At 39.7% G+C, this 15,824-nt stretch overlaps 1 protein-coding gene across 1 annotated transcript in view; it reads right to left on the minus strand.

Moving 5' to 3' along the window:
- Positions 1–15,824, minus strand: part of brinp3a.1 (bone morphogenetic protein/retinoic acid inducible neural-specific 3a, tandem duplicate 1) — a gene marked incomplete at its 3' end in the record, with an annotated part of 46,366 nt that overhangs the window by 24,309 nt on the left and 6,233 nt on the right. The window contains exons 3-4 of the mRNA XM_083940184.1: positions 3,398–3,588; positions 1,282–1,466 (exon numbers count right to left, since the gene is read on the minus strand). Of these exons, the coding sequence (XP_083796310.1) occupies positions 1,282–1,466; positions 3,398–3,588 (376 nt within the window). The remainder of the gene's footprint in view (positions 1–1,281; positions 1,467–3,397; positions 3,589–15,824) is intronic.

The following is a 15,824-nucleotide window of genomic DNA, read 5'->3' on the forward strand; positions in this document are numbered from 1 at the left end:
AGTACGACGGTATGGAGTATCCACATTAGGAGGAAGGTTGGGGTGTTAGACGGATCAAACACACTTGAACACCCGAGTTCACGTTTCATGTTAAACCAAAAGTCATCTGTGACTTTTAGATTAACTTTCTTATATAACAATCATTAGTATTGTATGTCTTTTACTAAACCTAACCATATAGCTTTGTTGTCTAAACCAAAAAATGTACTCAGAACGAGACTCCAAGACCATTAAAAACTGATGACAAGGGGTCCTACTAATGACCATGACCATTACCGTGTGGATAGATGATAATCACCTTCTCAAACTACTTGTAGGTATAGCAGACACCTTCTAACCCATTACTATGCAGCTGATAACCACTGATTCGGTCCTTTAATGGAGTGATAACATAGGTGGTAGCCGGGATGGGCCTGGCTCATATGAATTCACATAGATGGTTCATTCTGCTTCATATCCTGAAAATTATGTTTTAATTATCTGCAGCAGGGTGATATTCTACATATGAAGCAGGCCAGAGTAGCCCACTAAGGGCCCATTGATGGGTCGCCAGCTCCATACAGTAATTGGTAGCAAAGTGGGAAGTACTTGGCAAGTACTGACCATTGTAGCTCCATAGGGGAGCACAAGCACCAATAATATTTCAAAAATATAAGCACATAAAAAGCAAGAATGTTTTGTATTTACTCTGCAAAGGTGTGTTGTCACCTTAAAAAAACTGTATCCTGTCCAGAGTGCATCAATAGCTTCACTCAGCACAATTTACAAAGCTTTAAAACTACAAACCAACTATGTAGATGTTATATTGTTTGATTGTGTTGCCATCCTCGCTATGAGTCAATATTTAATGGCATAATATTCCCATAATATTCTGTTGTAATGTTTATAAATGAGTGTCATGTAGGTCAAAAACTCAATGACTCACTGTTTTTATGATTGCCATAAAAACTATAATGGTTGAAAGGGTGTTGAACTAATAATTTTGAAGGCCAAATCCACAAAGAGAGAAAAAACATGGACCCTGGTCGCTCTGATTAAAATGAGCTAAACCTGCTGAATATAGGGTTTCCCATTTAAGGGCTTCATACTGGCAATGATTTCCTTAATTCTTCATAAGTGAGCTAATTAAAATCACTTGCTATGTTTCCAAACAAACAATAAATATGTTAATCCAACAAAATCTGAAGTGAATGTCCCTATAAAATAGCTACAATCATACATGAACAAAATCCAACAATGGGCGCGGATTTCGTATTTGACTCAGATCAGGAACCTTTTTACCTTGATGGCAGTGGAGGCGATCTGAATGTGGTGCAGCTTGTGCAGGGTGCTCTCCCTGTCAATAAAGTAGGAGGCAGCCAGCTGGTGCAGGGCTTCCAGAGTCACAGCTGTGCCATTGGATTCACTCACTTCAGATGTCCGACTCAACTTCCGCTTGTCCACAAAGATCATTAATGACTCTTCCCCTATGAATACACACACACAGACACACTTCATTAATGACTCAGCCCCTGTGAACATAAACACACATAATGTTCTCAATGATGTAGTGGTAAATATTAACCCACCTGCCAGCACTCATTATACAATCAAATATAGGCCGACAAACAGTACTCCGCAAGGTGGAAAGCTAATTAGAAATGTATCTGCCTCTGGTAATTTTATACTGTAGTCTGCATTGTGTCAATTAAGTGATAAGTCTGCAGCTACAGTATAGTGCACAAATTGAGTGCTCATAGAATAAGTCACTCAATAAAAGCAGAGGCAAAGCTTTCAGAGAACGGTGCATTGACAAACGGTGGAAAGAGTGAAGCGTCGATTGAAAAATCATTTCTAACAGCATTAAATTTTATGGGGAATGTGGTTTTAATTTGGAGAGACATTGGAACTAATACACAGCACATTGCCACTGGGAAAAGATAAAGGTTGGCACTTGTCTCCACCACAGTGTGATTTACTTTTTTGATTTTTTAATAACTCACTTTGTCGGGTTATTGAGTCCTAAAGAAGTTACACAATCATTTGTTTCCAATACAAATTAATTTACAGGAATATCACAGTTTAATTGGCATAACTGTATTACAACAACTTTATTTTGTCTTTTTTCCAAGATACTGACATGAAAACCTGTTACAATAAGGAAATCTGCAAAATCTTTTGAATCACATTGTATACATACAACATAAATAAAAGCATGTTTGGTGTGTTTTCAGTAGTTTGTGAATTCTGCAGCCTGCTGGTGGGGTTGTCATTGTGACAACCACAGGAGGAGGGGGGAAGTACCGTGAAGCAAGCATGAGCCCCTGTGGATCTAAGGCAGGCAGTGAAATTTGGGCACAACAATAAAAAGAAAGACAAAGTACAACTTGGTTCCCTTCGTTCATACCAAAAAGCCTTTCAAAAGAACCAGACCATTGGTAAACGTAACATCACCGGCTAAAGGTAATAATATAGGTTATATGAGGCCATGCTGTATTATTTTGTTTTAGTCTCTAATATATGATGAACAGGATTGTCTTTCCAATTTATTACAATAGTTGTTATTCATGATTGGTTTTAGAGTTAATGCACAAGAGACAAAACATGAAAAGAGCTAGCGGAGGGGCTGAGGGGAGATTGTGCAGCAGATAGCTATGGAAGCCCTGCTGTGCTTTACAGTACTCTGGCTGACTTACGTCTATTGTTATGGAAGCATGGGAACCACTCCAAACATAGGTTTTAAATGGTGACTTCAAGATTTTGAGTTTAAACAACCACAAACGAATCCCACAGTCACAACTGACAATATATAATGAATTAGTTATTTAGTTGTTTGAGCACACAAGAAGCTTTACAGCTTCAAATATGTTTAACTGCTCGGTCTTAACCCTTTTTTAAAAGATTACTCTTTTGTGTCATTTTATGTCATTCATTTGACAGCTGATGGTGAGGATGGTGATGAGGATAAAAGACAGTATTAGCTCTTTCCTATGTGGGGTTCCCAGCACATCTGAAGGAATAATGGGTTATTTAGACAGGTTATGGAAAGCATCATGTTTTTATGATTCATCACGTTATTTGCCATTTATTGCTGCATGACTGTGATGTTTGAATGGATGTCGGAAATTACATGTTGAGAGGACTCCAAAGTAATGAAATTCAAGTGAGTGTTTGAAACAATGGGAAAATACACTGTATTAAAATGTGGTTTCAGTTACTACTGAATTAAGCCCCTGGGTCCTCAAGTTGAGGTACTGGAAAAGTTCCTCAAGTCATAAAATGCTTCCTGGAAGGTTTTCTGTTGTGGAAAAGGGGCACATGGGTAAACCAAACCTCACCTTGTAAAATCTCATATCTCCCTTGTGTTAAGGTAGGTCAATAAAATCACAGATAAAAACAATCTGGTTACTTAATTTACCTCCCAGTGTAGCGGAGAGCAGGAAGTGGGTTCCATATTTCCTGATAATGTTGTCGGTGATGGCGTTGAGACTGGGCCTCCTGCCCAGCTGCCTAATGGTCTGGAGGAACTCAGGGTCCAGTGGCAAGGAAAAGCCATTGTTCTCTTGTCTCTCCAGCACCAAGCTGTTCACCTTCCAGCGGCCAAACTCCCTGCAATGCCACAAAAACACATGCTAAGGGTAAGCAAAGGAGGAACAACACATGGCTGCTGCATGCAGGTGCATTCAAAAAAAAGGATGACGATCCAACAGAAGCCACACCTAATAAAGTCCATGCAAAGACTACATGCACCAATCTGAACAGTTGTTTTCTGCCTTTTGAAAAGCAAAAAATACAGCACATTGTTGTGATCTTAAAGTGGGCAAAGTGTTCCCCTCACAAGGAGGCTCATATTCAGGTCTTTTCCTGGCCAGGCATAAAACATATCTGCACAACCTCTAAGTGACTCTTACGCACCACTCTTTGGAACACGAATGAGAAAATGTCAAACCACAGTGCTTGAAAAAGGGATGTGAGGAAAAAGGATTGCGCAGTTATTTAAATTGGTGGAGAAACACAATGTTTTTCATAATATTGTGCAAAGTTATTCTCCTAGCTGGAGGGAGAAATCACAAAGAAGTTAAATTGTTGAAAACAACTGTACATAAATAAACCCATATACTATACCCATGTCCATACAACTGTGTTCAACTGCCTTATGATGCCTTTAAATTGTATGCTGCTGCTTATAAATGCTAAATTGTGTGGCCTGTTAAGTGTTTCTGATGAATGGCATCATGTGGTTTCTACCTCAGGCTCAGAGGATTGGCTTGAACCACGGTAAAATACATAGTTTTTCTCTCCCAATTTGAAATAATATTGCAATCTTTTCTCATCTTGAGTCACTATTGGTGCTACAGTTGGACAGGCTATAATCATGGATGGAGCCTCGCTACTTTCAGGGGTTCTTGTAGAGGGAACAAGCTGTTGTTTGATACTCAGCCTGGCCTTGGAGCATGCCAGCTGCCCTTTATCTACCAATTGCAGACAGGGTGCTGCTGCTTGATGCATAGATTATTACCAGCTGCATATGAATAGTGCTAAACATGGTTCTACTCCTACCTAGCAGCGGAGAAATTTGAAGACCTTTTAATAACGGTAGGGTAGGTGGTTGATGTATCTTTTGGAAAGGGAGCACAGATTGCACATGCATTTGAATTGGAATGTTTTTTTGGCTGTGTAAAGCTGCAATATTTGAGAATTACATGTAAATTTACACCATCTTATGTCAAAAAGTGTCTGCAACACAAAGATGTCTCTTCTTATATATATGCTCTACATCTATCCTTTAAAAAAAAAAACGAAATCTCACAAAGGCCAATGTGTTGTGAAACATACATCTTATCCTGCAGACATGGATCAACATTAGCATCCATTTGGAGTTTCTGTCTATTGTATGTGTGAAAGAACAGTTTTCACTCGCCTTTAATCTCTGGTTTGGTCTCCACCAACCCCAAAGAAAAAATATATGTCTTTCTATTTGCTTAATGTTCCACTTTTTTCAACAGCTAACTGTCCATTTTGTGTTTGGTGCTGGGCAAGTAGTGTACAGTGAATTTATCAAACAGAGGTTACTGAAAATAGCTCCTTGTTGCTGCTGGACCTGAATCAAGGAGTAAATGTGCGGTAAAAAAACAAAAAAACAGTGAGATAAAATAAGCTAAAAAGCACCTTTGAGTTGCGGATGGGTAATACTTCTCTGTAGATTGAGTGCCTTTAGTTTACTTTAAACTGGATTTTTGTTTTAATGTGAACTACTTTAAAATTGTCAGGTATTTCATTCACTGGATAAGCCAGAATCATACGTATGCATTATATCAGTGACTATCTTCAATCGCATCAGCATTACGTTATTGCTTTCACCAACCCATGGTAGCATCCTATACAAATAATTCGCTCTTTCAGCAGGCAGCAATACAGTACAATCTAATGTGAATGCAAAATGGCTTCCAAGAGCACAGAGATGTACAAAGTGATACTATAGTTTCTATACTGTTTCACAGCATAATTCTTACACCCACTGCATACCTGAACTGCCTGGTTGTATGGTTTCTGAGAAGTAAACATCCTAAGTAAACCTTCAAAAATGCAAACAGTTGTCTTTGAAGACTGCTTGCTCGACCCACTTTGCATAGGAGCAAGTGGGCAATTTGGGATTCCTGATGTTTGTCTCTCTCAAACCTACAGTATACACAACCCTTAGCAACCTGCAGACTTACCAACTCCCTTATGCAAAGACACTTGCCCACATGCATGCACACCCTGCAGCTGCACAACATAGAAACAAAGATTCCGTTTCTGCACCGACTCTGCTATCGCCCAGAATATTGCAGAGCAAGTATGGGTGCGGGCTAGCTGCCAATCAATTTCTCACCAATAACAATGACCCCCTGAGAAAAATACAAAACAGAAAACAACTCATTAAGGCCTGTTTCATTTCTGTGTTTCTCTATAACGAGCAGCCATTAGTGTTTCTCTCCATCCGCTGGGGCAGGCTGAAGAAGGGAGCAACGCAGAGAGGAAGAGAGAGAACTTAACTTTGATCGCCACAATGTCTCTCTATGCAGCTCGCTGATGGACATGGTACCACGGCTAAGTGGGAGGATACAACACACACACACACACACACACACACAGACAGACACACACACACACGCGGCTATATGTTGTTGAAGACTTCAATTCAACTTCTGCCTACCACACACACACACAGACACAAAGAGACCTTGCATTTCATGGAAGACTGCAGGTGTATTCCACCCTAAACTGCTCTCAGTGAGATGCTGAGTGACTGAAATAGCCTATCACAGACACACACAGGTTTATTTCACCTGCAGCTCTGTGCAGCGGGGGGTTTCTGCACATCTACCTGTCAGCTCCCCCTCTGAGTGAGCCAGAGCATTGTGCACCAGGAGGTGAGGAGCTGCAGGAACTACAACCACGATCAGAGGAAGGGAGTTATGCCCTGCTACCTGTCCATCACAGCCCATGTGTCTCAGATCAATCACAGCGTACAGGCAGCCTGAGGGTGCCGCTTGGTGCCCAACATAACAAATCAGGGAATCAACTCAGCGAATAACCTACTGATGCAGTTGAAACACAATCTACATTCCTATGCTCTGTGGCGTGTCAGTTCCGTACTGTGTGCGACTGAGCAGGCTTGGTGAGTCTGCTGCAATTGATGTTATCTCCTGAGGCATGTTAACAGCAAAATTATTGTAAGAAAATGAAATGTCACACACATAACACATCATGGCATATTTTAATAAGAGAGGGCACACAGAAAATACATTTTGCAGCAGCAATCTGAGCATGTAAAACTCGTAAACAAAAATAAATAATGAATAATGATATAGATTAAAGTAGCAGCCATTTTATTTCATTTTTCATTTTTTTTAGCAGGGACCAAATAAAGTTCCATCAAGATTGTATACTGTGATATTTTATATCACATGAACAGTTACAGTGACAGTGGCTCACATACACTATAGCAGCCTCAATGTCATTATTCTTCAAAAACACCTTAGGGAGGGTCTGTATGAAGCCCTTTTGTTGTGTGAATGTCTCACCCTCTGGTTAATAAAAAGCCCACAAGCTAAGTTGAGACTGCTTCATAATTCTCTGAAATGACTGGAACCAAACAGGGGATCACACCACATCTTTCAGACTTACGGCAAAATCCATGTGACTGTCAACATATGAGAAGCACATGTAATTGATGCATAACCTACCCCTCCAGAAATTGCATGCAAAATTGTGCAATCGTACCTCTATAGCTTTTTTTCTAAATCGTAAGTGGATTCATTTTGTATGAGTTTCTTTTAATAAATGATATTTAGGTTTAAAATCCCTCTTCCACTGCAAGTTAATTAGTCTGGCATGAATGAGTGCTATGATTCTTGTGCTGCTGGTGTCTCAATCATGCTAATGTGTTGAGCTACAAATGCATATTATCATTTGAATCAATCATAACAACATCTGCATGACTCAGAGAAAGAAAACGAAGAAAGCAAAAATAACTCACTTTGTCTTTGCAGGTGTTTACAATATTTGTATCTATATAGTGTTTCCGACAGCGAGAGGATAACCTCTAAAGACAGTGCTCTCTCATTTCCTCGCTGTTTTACTCAGATACTGTATAACGGCTTTGCAGCCCTTAGATCCAGATCATTGTGATCATCATCAAAATTGTGTTGTCCAACTGTGATTTACAAAGTAAATGCACAATATGTATGCACTGGAGAAATTGTGGATTGCATATTTTCCTATATAATTCATGCATTTTTATTTTGAGCAATACCAGTGGTATACCGGGGAATTAATTAAATCATCAGCTTCCCCTAAAATGTCACCAAAAAGAAAAAATTGGTGAAATATGTACTGCTGTGTGCACATTTCATTGACCAAATACGCGCTAGAAAGCCTTCATCGTTTGTTTAGAATCAGCTACTTATCAAAGGTAACCAGCGCAACTTCCTTCCTTCTCATTCATCCCCACAGCGCTTTACACAGTCGGACGCTCAGCTTCTACTGACTTCAATGGGGAAGTGTAGAGCGGGTTGTTCCACTGCAGCAAAACTAGACGGTCATTTGATAAATACTGGGCTTTGTCCCGCCCATCACATGCTGCTCTGGGGGTCTATGGGACAGTGGGCTTCTGCATGATGATTAGATGAGCTGTCTGAGGCGGAATCCTTTTTTGATTGATAGCTAAATGAGTGAATCAGTGAACAAGTTTTTCATTCTGTTGTTCTGAACTGATCCGGAGACTTTACAGTTCCCCAGGGACTTTGTCTTTGTTAAAAACGACTAGCGTTGTGTCTGGCGACCCTGTTTTGTCACACTGCAGTTTCTTTCTCCAACGAGCAGCGGCAGCTGTGGAGCTTCTCCCCCCGTCACCATCACTTACACTCACAGGCGGTCACACTTCACAGTAGCCTGGCGCAGCAGCTCCAGCTGGGCCAAGAACGTTTAAGCAGCTTAGCTCTGCTGGCCATTGTGAGGACATAGGTCAAGTCCCTGGAAAGGATGCCTAGTTGGTACGACAAGGTCACGGATCATTTCCTTGAAAAGGAACGAAGGGTAGAATTTACATTTAACGAAACAAACACATTTATGATGTAGGCTGGAAAAATTAGCTTCCCCTCCTTGAAAGACCAGCGACCACCACTGCTTCAAATTTGCTTTAAATGTTAATGATGGGCAGCAAAATTGTTGGTAACATTATTCTCACGGCCAACATTTTTCCCAGTGAAGAGTATTACGTTTTTCTACAAATCATAGGGATTTATCACTGGAGAGTGTGTTCTCATCTTGTGTCCCAATCTCCAGGCAGAGGCGCTGGCGCAAGACAGGCAAGTGCTTGTGACCAGTAGGGAGCCTCCGGATGCTGACAAACTTTATCTTCAGCATTGATGATGTGCAAAGTTTTCAATGACAGTAGGAGACCTGACCTCCTTAAGGGGGCCCCACCTGATACTGACCACTCCTGTTGCCATTATTTTTTGCAATTTTCTATGATTCTTCATATTATTATGTATGAATTACACATTTTTTGATGTTTCTATTCACATTTTCAAAATAACCAACTTTGAAAATAACTAAAATGAGCACTGGTGGAATTTTTGCACAGGACCCCAACAGACTCGAGAATCACCTCTGCTTCCGGGGGCTAAAAGACGAACACAATGCAGAAGTGCCAAAAATTGCAGTTCCACAAATGGCCACTTGAGATAGGCCCCAAAAAGCTGTTGTTAATTTACTATTACATTACATTGCAGTAATAGTATATAAACCCATTTATTCTATGACAGTGTTGCACACGAAAATTATTTTTTTAATTTATTTTTTAAAATTTTGTCAAATAAATGGTTTAAAACATCAAAGCTCTGGGAGATGACAAAGAGGAGAAAGACAAAAAAAACTAACATTTACCATGACAGACTAACGTTTGCTCATCATCAAAAGGCCTGGGTGAGAACATATTGGTATGTTTGTAGCTGGGTTACCCCAGATACCAAAATAACCCGTTGTGCAAAACAGTTGGTTGATGTAGATTCAATGTTATTTCAAGGACCTCCCCGAAGAGAATTGTGCAGTGGGAGAAAAGTCCTTCATGCTTCATTCAGGAAGATAAACCCATTTACATATTTTTGGAAGACCTTGCAAGTTGCTGTTTTTTCCAATTTTTAGCTATTTTCTTTGCTGCATTTTGCTTTTTTCTCCCCTGGGTTTAATCTGATGTAACATTGATCCTTTAATATGCATACGCCATTAGCAACAGATACATGATTTTCAAAATTAAGAATTACAAACAAAGCTACATCAAAATAAATTTTACACATGCCAATTGCATATCGAGCATTTTTCTTAAAGGCACCTTCAATGTGGTATACATAAACTCTGTTAATTGAGCTTCTGATGATCCAGTCTTAACAAGAGGAGAGTGGGCTAGTAAAATACGAATGAAAGTAAGATAGGGGTAGAAAAGATAGAGAGACTCATGTCTTTTAGTAATCCACCCACAGAGCAGAGACACACAGCGAACTAAAGTGAGATCCAGACAAGAGAAGAGAGTAAAATGATGTAGTTAATAGCTGCTGGTTGTGAACACTTTACAGAATTACCACCAATGGTTTTTCCAATAACATCAAACCAACATCAAACCAGTCATTTGTGCCGAGAGGTCCAATAAACAACAGAGCCCACTGTTTCCTGCTCATTTTGCTTTTTCATGCCTTTGATGCATATATATGTTACTCACAACCACATTTTAAACACTTAGTTGCTACCGAAGACTGTGACCATTCCCAAAGAAATAAAGCTAGGATGAATTGCATTGGAGATGCAAAATGGTGAAAAAGAAAGGCAATTGAGCATTTTTCTTATTTTCTAAATTAAAGCTGCAGGAGGTAAAAAGCAAAAAAAAAACAAAAACAAACAAAAAGCAAGAATTCAAAGCAGACTAAGACCTCTTCTTGCAGTCCCCCTTCACCCCTGTTCTTTCTTGAGCCAATTGGTCAAGATGCTCTCTCTCTATAAAATGATCTGTGACTGGCCAAAGTCTCCCGTCAAAAGCTAGGTTTTCTAAAGCCTAAAAAACAGAGCCAAGAGGAGGTGCAGCAGTCCACACTTTGATCACAATATGATGAAAGATTATCGACTTTTCATCCAGCATCGCCAAAAACAAATTGTCTACCCCAGGTTAAATTTAGTAGAAAAACATATGTACAGTATATATATATATATATATATATATATATATATATATATATATATATATATACATACATTTATATAGATATAGATGTGAGCGTTTAATCGATCTTCAGTATGTCCTTAAAGTTTAAATTGAAGACAGTCTAATTTAACAGAATGAAAATAACTCAAATATTTTAAATGTGAAAATAAAAAAGTCATGATTTTTGCAAAAATCAAGTTTATTTTTCCGATATGATTGACATCAGCTGCTTCATTCATGCTTTACCATCAGTGGCTCATTCATCAGTTGCATTAGATGACTAGCAACTTACAATCATAGACAGCTTTGGTGCTCAGATCTAATTTTGTTAATGTGGCAAATATCAGATTCCATTGTAAACTGGTCATGCTGCTGCAGTGACCGACGAGCAAAAGAACAATTACAAAGAAAAATGCAATCAGAGGACGCCAGCAAATTCATGAGAGTATAATAATGAGGATGAGGAGAAAGAGAGCCACATTTTGAATTGTGGCTTTTTGTGGAGCATTGGCTGATACTTCTGTACAGACCTGTGTGTGGATGCGGAGTCGGGGCCAGGAGTGGTGAGATCATGACTTCAATAGCTTCACTGAAAAAAGGTTCCATCCAAAATTTCAGGATGTTAAGGGCTACTCTTTAACTAAATGTGTCAGCACCTCTCCACAAATATCCCGTGCCATGACACTTCAGCCGATTGTAAAAGTTGCATGAATTCCAAATATGCCTGTTCAGACTTAGGTCATAAAAATCAGACCTGTATCTGATTCAAGACCACATGTGAAAGTAAAAAGATCAGATGCCGTATGATTTGTGCTCTTCACAGCGTTAAGGAAAAAACTGATCTTAATCACGCATGAGCAAACCAAATCAGATTTGGGCTACTTTTGCCTCAAGTCCATATTTGTACAGGGGTACGCAGTGTCCTTAATAACCTGACACTTCTCACTAATTACTCTGCAGGTACACTCAGGCGGATGCTGTTTGCTGCTGCAGCCCCCTCCACAGACTAAACCTCCTCCTTATACATTATGCTTTTGGTACTGACTTAACGATGTAGTGGGTGTGTGTGTGTGTGTGTGTGTGTGTGTCTAAGAACTGCCTCAAAGAGATGAGCCTTTTCTGCCAATCTGATATAAATATTTGCTGTAAATAGTCAGTTCCGTGATGTAAATGTCTCTGAATGAACTAATTACTTGATTTATTTCCCAACCAAAGCTATGTGTTTTGCTTGACACCGTTTTTAAATTAGCTCTTTACATAAAACGGCTTTTCTTTCTTCTCTTTGCCTTTTAGCAAACCTTTAACATCAGTCTTTACCATAATTTAGTCTAGTGAGGCAATTTGAACTTCAGACAATTTTGTGAAACTGGGAAAAACTGCGCAGTGTGAAAAAAGACAGCTAAACTGTTGTAGGAGGGTGAGTTTTCTTTAAAAAGCAATTGCTTATTGATTTGTAGCTCCCATGAATATCACTACACCTCTGATAACAGAGCGCAAGGGCAAGTTGGAAAGAAAGAGAGCATGATTTGCAGGTGGGTTTGCTGAAATGAAGACTGCTGATCCCTTTTGTACTGCCTATTTGTCATAACACTGTTGACAAGAGACTCCTTTTAATACAGACAACAAGAAAGGCCTGGAATCACATTGTGTACATAATGAGGCATGCACATACTGTTAATACATGCTGTGCATACACAAATACACACACACACACACACACACACACAAACAAATGGAACAGAAGATAGAAGAGCCACCAGCTATGCCAAATCCTGCTCTTCATGAGAGTCACTTTCTGTCAAGGACATGCCTGCATGGGCTTTTTTCAAATTATAATCACTCTAGCAGCACACAAAGTGCCACCACATACATACATACATTTTTCTTTTTTACACGTTTTTAGCACCCTGGGGTGTCTTTGTAATTGTTTTCAATGAGAACGACGCTTTTTTCTCTTTGCTTTTGCATTGCTGAGCATCTAATTTTTTTTAGCGCTCAATGCCTCATGTTAAAAAAACTCAGAGCAGGAAAAACGCCAGAGGTCATTTGAATTAAGTGTCCAATTGGATGAATAAAGAGGCTGTTGCCTGGTCGCAATAATAATAAAAAAGCCAGTGCAGTGTGCATTGCGTTTTGTAACCTACACAAAGCGCTCTGTCCATTAGGACATTTAGATGTCAAGAGATATGATTTGACATCCTTCCAAGTCTGTCTCATTTTTTAGGTCATCATTCCTCTCAGTTACGATCGCTGGTTATGGTACCAATATCTTGATATTCAGCGACGTCAGTACAGCATACAGGCCAAATCAACTGTTGTCAGATGGCTGACCGCCTCCAATGCTCACCCGCGTGCGTGCGTGCGTGCATGCATGCATGCATGCTCATACACGTATGCACCCTCGTGCCTTTACATGTGCAACCATGCTTTACTAAAGCCCACCTCTCTCAACTGGGCCATGGCTGGCAAGCGTGCTGTGCCTGGGAGCGGTACAGATGTACTCACACTGGTCAAACGAGCTATGAAGCGTGCTTGGGCATGGTACAAGATGATGTAGTATGACATAAGAAAGTTAAATTAAAAAGTCACCTTTTCATATGAGACACAAACACAAGTTTTTTAGTCTTCTGATACTTTCTACTATTATGCTCTTTAATATTTTAACCCAAACCATAATATTTTACTAAACCTAACCAGATAGTTTTGACCTCAGCAAGTAACCTTTTTTTGTTTGAATTCACGGCAATGAATTCAATACAAGGAATGCAGTTCCTTTTCAACCTATATTCCATTGAATACACAATGACAAGATATTTAATGTTCAAACTGATAAACTTTATTGTTTTTTATGAAATATTTCACTCATACTGAATTTGATACTTGCAACATGTCCCAAAAATGCTGGGACATGGGCATGTTTACCACTGTTACATCACCTTTCTTTTAACAGCACTCAATAAGCGTTTGGGAACTGAGGACACGAATTGTTGACGCCTCCAGGCCAGTCTAGTACCCACACAACACAAAATGTTGCTTGGCATTGTCTTGTTGTAATAAGCAGGGACGCCCCTGAAACAGAATTTGCTTGGATGGCAGCATATGTTGCTGCAAAACCTGTATGTACAATTCAACATTAATGGTGCCTTCACAGAGAGGCAAGTTACCCATGATGCCATGGGCACTAACACACCCCCATACCATCACAGATGCTGGCTTTTGATCTTTGCGCTGATAACAATCTGGATGGTCCTACACGACAATTGTGATGTCAAAAACCAGTTTAAAATGTGGACTGGTCAGACCATAGAACACTTTTCCACTTCGCGTCAGTCCATCTTAGATGAGCTCAGGCCCATAGAAGCCGACAGCTTTTCTGGGTGTTGTGGATATACGCTTTGCATAGTAGAGTTTTAACTTGCACTTGTAGATGTAGCTGTTAACTGACAATGGTTTTTCAAGGTGTTCCTGAGCCCATGTGGTAATATTCTTTACAGAATGCAGCGCTGCGCGAGGGATTGTAGGTCGAGGGCATTCAATGTTGGTTTTTGGCCTCGCCTTTTAAGAGGTTTCTCCAGATTCTCTGAAGCTTTTGATGATACTATTGTATGCACGGCTGAGCCTTTCAGGCATGCTTCTCTTATAACCAATCATGACACCTGTTTCCAATTAACCTGTTCACCTGTGAAATGTTCCAAGCAGGTGTTCTTTGAGCATCACTCAACTTGCAGGCATCAAATTCAAAATGAGATTTGCCAGAAAACAATAATGTTTATCATTTTGAACGTTAAATATCTTGTCTTGGTGAATTCAACTGAATAAAGGTGGAAAAGGATTAGCAATTCTTTTTTTTTTTTGAATTGGGGTTGTATAAGTAGACCTTAAGGGGACAGAACAACCGACACTGGTATGCAGACCCTTCTCCAGTGATCTTAGTTCTTTATAAAATGTAGTCAAATAGAGTCTCTCCTTCATAAAAGCTGCTTCCTTGGACCTCTGGCCCTGATAACTCCCCCATCACACACTTGTCAGAAGCCATAAGCTTCGTGTTGGATGAAGTCCTCGTCACTGCCAGCACTGCTGGTGATCAAGAGGAGGAGGATGCCCTGCTTTTGTCCTGGAGACACATTCAACCTCTGAGTAGAGGACGATAGACTTGTCTCTCTCACAACTCTGTCATTGAACAAGGCGTTCATGCATGAGAGAATACTGCAGTTTAATGAAAACTATATCTCAGTATACAATTCTGCTCTCTCTGGGTCTGTTCTGCCATTGTGTTGGCAAAAAAAATCTATACCATAATCTTTTCCAGACACTAATATATTGATTATAAACAAACAAGACAATCGCACTAAAGATCAACAGCCTCCACCTGCGACAGCATTCTGCAGTGTGTACAACAAGGTCAGATTTGATTTGGTAAAGGAATGCCAGTAATGCAGAGTTAAAGTGCTCTGCATTTAAAGAAACAGCAGTGTGAAACAAACCAACTTCATCCATTGGCCGATTAATTGTAATCATTCCAAAGCAGAATAGCCAATTTTGGCCAATTTTCATTGCTTGAAACATCCTGTGAATTTGTGACAACAGACATCTCAGTGCCTGGACACTACAATCTCTCTGAGAAGCTGAGGTGTACGTTGGAATTGTAATACCACTGCAGAGGGATTCGGGATGGTTTGGTGTACAATTTTGTAACATTGAACCCAAAAACCACAGTTTATATCCCATTCCAGTCTAAACAAACCATTAAAGCAATCTTCCAAAGTCCACCACACTAAACAACAAAATATCTTTTATCATTGCCTTCCAATGTGTTTTATTGATCTGGCCTCCCTAACTGTTTGTCAGGGGCCTTCCAAAAGTATTACAAAATGATATGAAATATATGATATGAGGTTTGCTTTTTTTATAGGCACAAACCCTAACTAAGGTTAGGGATGGGGAAAGATCACAATTATGGTGCAAAGAAAACAATGTCGACTTCTAGGAAAACGGGACGTTAACAGTCCCAGTATTTAAAGGTCATAGACTTTGCTGAACCAACTGTACTTACTAACCTTTTTGATGTTAGAGGATTTATGGTGCTGCATCTGAGAGTAAGCTATTT

The sequence above is a fragment of the Echiichthys vipera genome, assembly GCF_963691815.1.
Source record: "Echiichthys vipera genome assembly, chromosome: 3".
NCBI classification, from domain to species: Eukaryota; Metazoa; Chordata; class Actinopteri; order Perciformes; family Trachinidae; genus Echiichthys; species Echiichthys vipera.